This window comes from Triturus cristatus, chromosome 9 (genome assembly GCF_964204655.1).
Source record: "Triturus cristatus chromosome 9, aTriCri1.1, whole genome shotgun sequence".
NCBI lineage: Eukaryota > Metazoa > Chordata > Amphibia > Caudata > Salamandridae > Triturus > Triturus cristatus.
The window spans coordinates 41,661,485-41,670,842 of NC_140592.1; the positions used below are offsets into that span (position 1 = coordinate 41,661,485).

General features: G+C 46.8%; 1 protein-coding gene across 1 annotated transcript in view; it reads left to right on the forward strand.

Moving 5' to 3' along the window:
* The window catches only part of DALRD3 (DALR anticodon binding domain containing 3), a 177,799-nt gene extending 168,717 nt beyond the window's left edge, over nt 1-9,082 (forward strand). The window contains exon 13 of the mRNA XM_085624347.1: nt 7,159-9,082. Coding sequence (XP_085480473.1) covers nt 7,159-7,278 — 120 coding nt within the window. The 3' untranslated portion in view covers nt 7,279-9,082. The remainder of the gene's footprint in view (nt 1-7,158) is intronic.
* Nucleotides 9,083-9,358: the final 276 nt, after the last annotated feature.

The window sequence follows — 9,358 nt, forward strand, 5'->3', positions numbered from 1 at the left end:
GTGATTTTGTAACCGTCCGGGATGGCTATGGCGATTTCGGGGACGAGGAGGCGTTCATCCAGGTTTCTGTGAGGAAGGCGACGTCTGGTGCTGTTGTGTCAAGGAGTTCCCAGAGTTCGACGGCGTGTTTGTGGACGGAGCGGGTGTTGAGGAGGATGCACTTGAGGTGGTTATTGTTTTTGTTGTTGTGTTCGGTGGGCGGGGTGCCGGTTCGGAGGCAGGTGAATTTGCAGGTATGGCAGGTGAAGGGTCCGTGGGTGTGCTTCGGAGTGGCTCGGTGGCAGGCGGCAGGTCGTCCGGTGTTGAGAGCGATGAGGGTGGCGGTGTCGTATCTCAATCGGGTTCCCTGGCCTCGGCTGGTGCCAGGGGTTCTGGCGCTAGGCGCGGTCCAGGTGCGGACGGGCGCAGACGGGCGCAGACGGGCTTGCCTTTGGCGCGCCCGCTGCGCGCGGCCTCCATATGTGGGTCAGAGGGAGGGAGGAGCAGCTGGGAGCGGGGCGGCCAATGGGAGACGAGGGGGCGGGCCGCAGGGACGCAGCAGCGGGAAACAGAGGCAGGGGGACAACAAAGGAGGGGGCACAAGGGGGAAAACGGGCCAACGATCAGAAAGGTGTAAAGGCAAAGGCAGAGAAGGACACAGCGGAAGGGGGTACAAAGGCAAAATGGGTACAGAGGGGGTACAGAAGGCAAAATGGGTACAAAGGGGGTGCAGCAGGCAAAATGGGTACAGAGGGGGTACAAAAGCAAAATGGGCACAGAGGGGGTACAAAAGCAAAATCAAAATGGGCACAGAGGAAGGAGACAAGACAGTTACCGGTGGAGACGCCGGCGAGGCGGGCTGAACACGGGCGGCGGCGGCAGGGGGTCACAGGTCACATAGGGGGCTGCGTGGCGGTGAGGAAATGGTCAGCTGTTGCCCGCGAAAGCTGTTCGATCTAAATTAGACCTTTTGGAAAGTGGGTTATTATTTGAGGTGGACAAATGGTAACGTGACACAAAGCAGTAAGGCTTAAATTAAAGGCGATATATCAATTATTTAAGCAGTACATCCACTGTAGAAAAGGTCAAACAAAACACAATACAATATCACAATCAATTTTAAAAGGAGAGAAAACATTTATGAGTTAAATAAGATCAAAACAACAAAAACCCTCTTAGGGGAACCGGAAATATTATTTTAAATAGATGCAAGTGAAAATAGCACTAAAAAGCACAAAATGCAATGTTAATCAATCAATCAATCATTTTTAAAGCGCACTACTCACCCGTGAGGGTCTCAAGGTGCTGGGAGGTGTCTGCTACTGCTCGAACAGCCAGGTCTTGAGAAGTCTGTCACGACCATGTTAATAAATGGTCGTAATAGACCAGTACCTAGTCACGATTTGAGGTGGACTGAGATAGAGCCCTGACCATGTACAAGTGGACTAATCCCAATAAAATTTGGAAGACAAAAAGTTAGAAAAATCTTGTAAATCCTAATCCAAAAAGAGACTTTTGTAATTTTTTTGAAGAAAAAGTTGTCACCCCACGGTGCAAATCTGAAATCGTAGCCTCCATTGTGGAACTGTTGGTCGGATTCCTGCTGCAGGTTGGTCCAGATGAGAGTCCGAAGCTTTTGAAGTTTCTCCCAAAACAGAAGGGGATTTGGTAATTTTTCAAAGTTGCTGGAGCCTTTCAGGGGGACGAATCTGAAATTCAATCCAGCATCATGGATCTGCTAGTCAGGTACTTTTCGCTATAGTTCCCTTTGGCTCTCCAGCAAAAGTCTTCAAACGTTTCCAAATTATTTCTTGGTGCAACCACAGGGTTACACTTCTGAGATCTCCAGAACCTCTGTGGGGCACCTAGAGACTCACGTTGCCAGGCAGAGGCCGGCCAGCAAGGTCCAGTCCAAGTTCCAGTTACCACTAGTCAGCTGGGAATTGTAGGGAAAAGGTCTCATGGAGCTTTGTCTCCCTGTAGTCACACAGGAAGTCAGCCAACTCACCATGGAGTCAACTTCTATGTCATGGGAAGAAGACAGAGCAGGTACAATCCTTCAGGGTTCCTCTCAGGTCACAGACAGCAGGTCCAGTCCTCTTCTGTTTATCTGCAGGTTCAGAAAGTGTTCAGAGGAATGCTGGGTGCGCGTCCAGCTTTGTAGAGTTCACCAGCCTGTGGGTAAGGAAGAGTCCTAGGCACTCCATAACCAATGAGGTGGAGTAAAATTCCCCAGCAGCAACCCTGCTCACTTTCCTGTACTTCTTTTTGCCTTACTGCAAACAATTCCGCAGTGCCCCTCACCGTCAGAATCGAAGATGGGAAACACTTCTCCACTTTATGCCTTTTAGATTTCTTTTGGGAGTTTTTGTGCAATAGTGAATGCTTTTCATCAATGGACTATGTGCACTACAGTTTTATTGGACTAGAAGGACTCTTTTTCCATAGAAGTCTTAGAGGTATATTAGTCATGTTGGCCCTAAAAAATGCCACCATTGTGACTACTATGGTCACAATGGTTTCATCGTTTAGTCCTGAAGAGATCCCACTATTTTATGGGGATCGAAACGTCATCGACTCACGTCTCTAACTCTAAACTATATTCTGTATTTTACTGTTGAGTATGAGATGTTAATTTAATTGTGACTTGTGAATTTTTGTATTTTCATTTTCACACACTGAAAAGTCACTTTTTAAGTCACTTGCCTGTGGTACGGAAATCGGCTGATTTCCTTTTAACCTCGTCACGGTTTGCTCACTCACCCCTTTCCATATTTTGTGCTTCTAATTCAATGATAATAAATTGCGTATATTTTTCGATTGAGTACACAAATAATTCACATTTTTGATTGTAGAAATTGTGATACTGTACCTATCCTACTTTAATGGGACCACTGTTGCTCTAAATATATGTCTACCCTTGGTCCCGTCTGACCTCTAGCGTCTCCTTGTGTTTCTCTTTGTACCATTGTGACTACAACTCTTCACAGATAGGTCTTGTGCTTCTCGACCTTCAGGTGTACCAAGGCACCCAGAGGTGTGGCCAGGGTAATAAGCATTCCCCCACCTCAGTGGTCACTCAAAGCCGGTTCTGGAGCTAGCTTTCATCCCACTGGGTTTGATGCTTCCTGACTAAGGGGTCAAAAGCTGGGACGCTTCCACGTGTCACTTAACATTCACTTGTGACAGTGAAGGCCCCTTTGAAGTAAAATAAGTTCCTGGGACCACCCCAAGGGGTCTTCCTGCTAGGGGGAAAAAACATCTCCCCATTCCCAGGCCATGTCTCTTTGGGATAGAGGTTTCATACCTAATTCAGGCCAAGCACTGTATGCGCAGTTGCTGGAGAGCTAGTGGAAATTAGTCTCCAGCAGCTTCAGGTGCGGTGAAAGTCACTTTATAAAAGTATCATTATATATTTTTATATATATATATATAATGAAAATGCAACGTATCCATTAGATTGGATTTTTATTAAACATAACAATAAGTCTTTGAATGGAGTCTGTAGCTGGTACAGGTCAAAGGTTGTCGATTGACATGTGTGATCTATACTTCGAAATTTGCTATGTGCCAGCGGCAGCCTGACAGGTGACAATTTTGTTTTGGGCCTAGTCATTGTGGAACACTTGTAGAGGTGATCTAATGGAAGTAATGACATCAGTAGAACATGGAATGTTGAAGTTAGAATGTGAGATATTACAGTTGTGGAGAAATCAGTTGCTTGGAAGACACGGAGTGCTTGGTCGCATAATTAAGAAGCTTATTTACCCTCCATTTGTGTAGCGTTTTACGACAGCTCCATTTCTAATATCACATATTCTGCTCTTAAATATTATGCACCCTACCATGTGGGCAGCAAGGGAAGCTTAGGGGCTACTTGTTTAAAATTTTAAATCATCAGATTTTCCTGCCTGTCAGAAGGGTAATTTTGACAGGTCTAGGGCGCAGGGATCAAGCTGCTGCTGTCATGCTGCTAAGGGTAGGCCTGGAGCCATGTTGTCTAGGTAGGTGCTGCAGTCCACAAGTTGCATGTAACTTCCCATGCCTGGGTGTTTTTCTGCACCATATACTATGGCCTTCTACATGTTTTAGGTGTCAGAGGACATATACTGGGTACCGAATAGCTGTGTCCCACTGTTAAAGTTCAAGATTACTAGCAAGTGAGTCCCAAAAAATGAAAAACTGGGGGGTGACCACCTAAAAAGGGGTTCACTTTGGAAGGCCAGATAACTCTTTCAGACAATCCATATTATCTTGGATGCCTGTTGTTTCATTTCACCCTTCTTTTGTACTTTGCACTTTCATACATCCAGACCCTATGGGTCGTGGTGGAGCTGGTAGTTTGAAAACCTTTCATACTGAACTCTGCCATAGAAGTTGAAGGAATGGAGGGTCAAACCACTGTACCCTGGAAAGTGCTGCCACAGCTCTGCTGACTAAGACCTTTGTAGCATTTGTTGCTCCATTTGTACCAAATTGATGAGTGTATATCTCATTGATGGAGGAGAGGCAAGTGTTCTCAGAGCTGTTTCAAACTCCATTAATTAAAATGGACAACTATTATCCAGCTATGCTGGGTAACTTCAGTCCCACGATACTAAGCGGTCATTGGTCGTTCAAGTTTATTGAAAAAGTGATGTCACAGTTCAAGGACATCGTAAAAGGTGCAGATATACTGGATATAAACCATTTGAGTGTCTGATCAGAACATGGGTCTAAAAATGTTATATGTTACAGGGGTTGAGGGGCACACACGCAAGTGATTTTATCAGTCCTAAAAAGTATATAAAAAGATTTTGGAGACAGGAGATTCTCCATTCAGGATCCAAGGCTATGGAACCTGTTCTCATGGAAGAGTAAGTCCCTTAATTTTCAGTCACTTTTGGAAAGTGCTAACAACCACATCCATGTTAACCGATTTTGAATCTACGTCGCCTCTTTCATATGTCTGCAAGGTTTAAATAATATAATAATAACTAAAGAAACTCAGTACCTTTGCCTTTACACTTCTCTACTCTGAGAAAGTGCCCTCTTTCTTGCATGGTATGCCCCCAATTTTTGCTGAATTGCTGATGTACTTTGACTGAGTGTGCCCTGGACTCCTGCCAAACAGGTACCCAGGGCCTGTGTTCCTTCCCTAAAACTGCATTGAAGCCTAAACCCAATTGGCATCTCTGGTCACGTGTCAGCCCCTGGTAAATGGTACGATAGGTACCTAGGGCACTGTGACCAGAGAAGGCCCCTAAGGACTGCAGCACTTATTGTTCCACCCTTAGAGGCCCTGTACCCTGACACACACACACTGCCTTTGCAGGCTGAGTGTCTGGGTGCAGAACAAAACAAAGAGACGACATGGCACACATCCCTGTGTGCCATGCCCACAAACCACTGCCCTGGCATACATCAGTCACTCCTCTAGCTGGGTGCCATATGCCAGTGGTGGAGGGTACATGTGCATGAGCCCTGTACCCCTAGAGTGCCCAGGTCCATTCCTGGGCCCTGTAAGTGCAGTGCTGCCATTAAGAGTAAATAGTGCTTGGAGGTTGTCGCCTTTGTGAGCTTCTCCAGACCACTTGCTGTACTCAGCAAATGGTCCCCACTGGTTCTACCCCCCACTTTGGGCGGGAGACCCGGCGGGAAAAACAAAGTGAGGAAGAGAGGTTTGCCCACCTCTGCCAATTCCACCCCTAAGGTGGGGGAGGCGAGGTGAAGCACAACCTCGAGTCCCCGCCATCTTGAGGATGGGGGGACCCAGCCAACCAGGGACAGGCTCCTGCCCCCTCCCACTGGAGAGGGGCAGAATAGGGGGTGTACCCACCCCAGGGAAGAGACCCACTGGTCCCTGCCCTTTACCTACCTGTAACACCCCTACATTTAGTATTTAGGGGCACCCTGAACCTTCCTCAGATACAGCACCCACAAGAAAGGAGGACGAGAAGCTGTGCAGAGCTAACAAGAGGACGACGCCCACTGACGTGGCCCCAGCCCTACAGGCCTGTCTCCCCTCGAACCTGCTCCTGCAAAACCCTGGAGTGTCCAGTGGCCAGCATCCTCAAAAACCCCGGAGGACCTGCCTCCATTCACTCTCCAAGCTGTTTCTCCCGTGTTTGAACTGCAGCTTCTGGTGCCAGCCAGAAACTGCGAATCCAGCACCCTCTGTACCCGCCAAGCCCGACCTGTGTTTGAGTGAACAAACACCACGAGTAGGTCCCCCCCGGCGATCCTGGCCCAAGATCCAGCGTACCCTGACCTGACTCCAGACGACGCCTGCAGCCTCAATCCAGGAGACACCCCCTCCCCCCACCACCAGAGCAGGTAAGAAAATCCAACGTCTAAAGGCACCCCTGCACCCGACACCCCACGGCCTTGTGTGCCCAACCCAGTGGTGCCTAACCATCCCTCTAGATCCCAATTTACCCCTCGAAGTGGTGGTCACTCCTGGAAGATCTTCGTCCCCGAACCTGCATTGTTTCTTTGACCCGGAGAATCTCCATTGAATTCAACAGGGCACCCGACCTCAAAACTACACCCTGAACCCGGCTGCCCTAGCGCCGCTGAGGGTGTCCCTTTGGTGCTAACTTGGTCCCCAACGTGCCCTGAGCTTAACCCTAGGAGCTTTGCTCCCACAACCCTGTGGCCTGCTTGCCAGCAGCCACCAACCGGAGTCTCCCTATTCCACATAGGATAACATTGGGCCTCAACACTCTGCACCCGGACACCCGAGTGTCGCTGAAGGTGCAACAACAGTGCATCACTGACCCTGGGAGACCCCTGAGTCGAACCCCAGAACCCTAACTCAAAAGACTGATTACTTACCTTGAAACCGATAACTCATTTTTCCTCATAGAATAACATTGACACTTTGCTCTCAAAAGGTTTCTAAGTGTCGACTTTTGAAAACTACAAATATTCCTTAAAAATCAGTAAATATTTGGTGTGCTATTATTGTTTCCCAAAGGGATCGATTTTTTCAGACATTGTGCAGTATTCATAGAGCCAGTTTCTTACATCTACTGCTGGAGCAGAAGACGGGCTCTGCCTCTTGATAGCAAAGGTTTTAATAGTGGTTGCTGGCACTGATAATTGGATAATGTGTGGGGTGGCATTACTGATTAGTGAAAACCAGCGTATAGTAATGTTTACATGGCAAAGTTAAAGTATGCTTTTGTCCCATTGCAGGAGCCGTTGTCACACCTGTTCAGTCAGATGTTTGCTCGACTGCAGCTGATGAAAGGAGTTCAAGAAGTTCTACACTGTGCTCTGGCTACACTCCACATTCCACCCCTCGACCAGCTCTGAGCACTGCTCACAACGGAGAACCTTGGGGCGGAAAGATGCCAGTGGGCTGCCATGAGGCAGAATGCGTGGGATCACAGGATCCATTGATCCTGGCACTGCTTGAACAGTGGTCTCTGGGTACATCAACTTAGGTTGTAGGACCAGAACAATCTGGTGAGACCCTCAAGGGATCGAAAAGACTATGAAGAGATCAGGCCACGGAAAACTATGCATGAACCTTGTTAGCATCCAAGCGACTGTGACCTAGAACCTTCTGAATTCTGACCAGATACTAGCCAGGAAGACTGTACCCTAAAAAACACAATATTCATCATGGTCAAAATCCATCCCTAAACCATTATTCTGCATGTGAGAATACCAGCAAGGAGACTTCACCGCACCTAGGACCGGCTCTCCTTCTAGCATTCAAGCCGGTGCTGCAGTTGGTTTTAAGTTAACATGATTTATTGTATAATATCTTTGGCTGAATGTTTGAGTACAACCATTATTACTGTTCTTCTTCATATAAGGTAACCGATAAGCTGGATAATGCCAAAAATATCAAGAGTGTTTGGTGACCACCCTCAAATCAGACATTCTATATAAAACCCTAAAAATCTGTGACATTGAGCAAGTGTTAAGGTTATCTTTTTATTCCTGCGAAAAATGGCTTTATGTCTATGGTTAGCTGACCTTTTGAGAATTTAACAATATCATGTGTCTTTTTATCTGCTTTGGTCCGTCCCTTGGATGTTGGGTGTACCTAAATGAGAACATTGTGTATTGGTTGGTATTAAGGTGCAAGGTCTCAGAAGTACTGAAACTCACCACTTGAGGTGTTTGAAAAAAGCATTTCATAGCACTGTACAAAATCCCATGTGGCCCTCATTAATGCACAGTGTCTTGTCATGTTGCATGTTGTAGTGTATGGGAGATTATTCTGGGTCAGTCAAGAGTTTTAAAAATCATGATTATAGGTTTTTTAAAAGCATCTCACCTGGCGCATTTCAGTACTTTAGAGGTGTGGGTGTTGTAGTCTGCATAACTAGTACCCTTAGGCCCTTTTGACAAGTTAGGGGCCTCATTTTCGGTTTGGTAGGCTCATTTAGTGATGGAGGAGCAGCCACGATTCCAACTGTAGACCTCCGCGGGCTCCACTGTCAGAAGTTCTACAGCCATCAACAGCTCAGGGTGTCGAATACCAAAGCAGCATGCTCTTGATTCCACCTCATGCCTCTTTCATCCACCACGTAACACACCCTGCCTCTTTATCTCATGAATCCCGAGGATGGATATCTATCCTTGATTCCCCTCGGGCCTCTTTCATCCACCACGTAACACACCCTGCCTCTTTATCTCACTTATTCAAGTTCTTTTTCATCCCTGCTTTCTCCCTTTGTTTATCCGCTTCCTTCTTTTCCCCTTTTGTGTGTTTTTTTCTTTCTCTTGCTCTGGATCAAAGTTTTAAGACCCCACAATGAGTGCCAGTGGGCCACACCTGCAACCACCGGCTCAAATTAAGCACTGCTTGTCAGAAATACTGGATCCTGAGGCCCGTACACCACAGGGCTGCCATGCCACCTTGGCGAAAGTGCCAGGGTCTTGTTAGTTCACCTCTTGATTTGTTTTCCCATGCCAGGGAGTGCCCTTCTACGCATGCCTTTCTAGGGCAGAAAAAGACTGAAATATCCTGATGCACAAAGAGAAAGGTTTTTTGTGATATGGGAAATAATTTTTTAATTTTCAGCAACACACCTTTTTAAAAAAAATATTTTTATGGAAGAGTAGTGGTTTCTAGAAAATAAAAATGCCATGCTAGCAGCAATGACATGGTGTTGACTCTGCTTTCAGTTTTACAAAAAGAGCATGCATCACGCTGGTGGATGCAGTTTCAACAAAGAACTTTCTGCTTATATGGTGGGGATCTCCAAATTGGTCAGGCCAATCCCATCCACGTCGCCAAATTTGTAAAGTAATGATGCTGAAGCAAGTGGATGATTTCACAGGATTTATTAAATTCCTCGAGTAGAGACACAGTGCATCCTAACAGGTCAAGTATTTCCATCAACTGTCCCCTCTGGAACATAGAACACAAGTCATA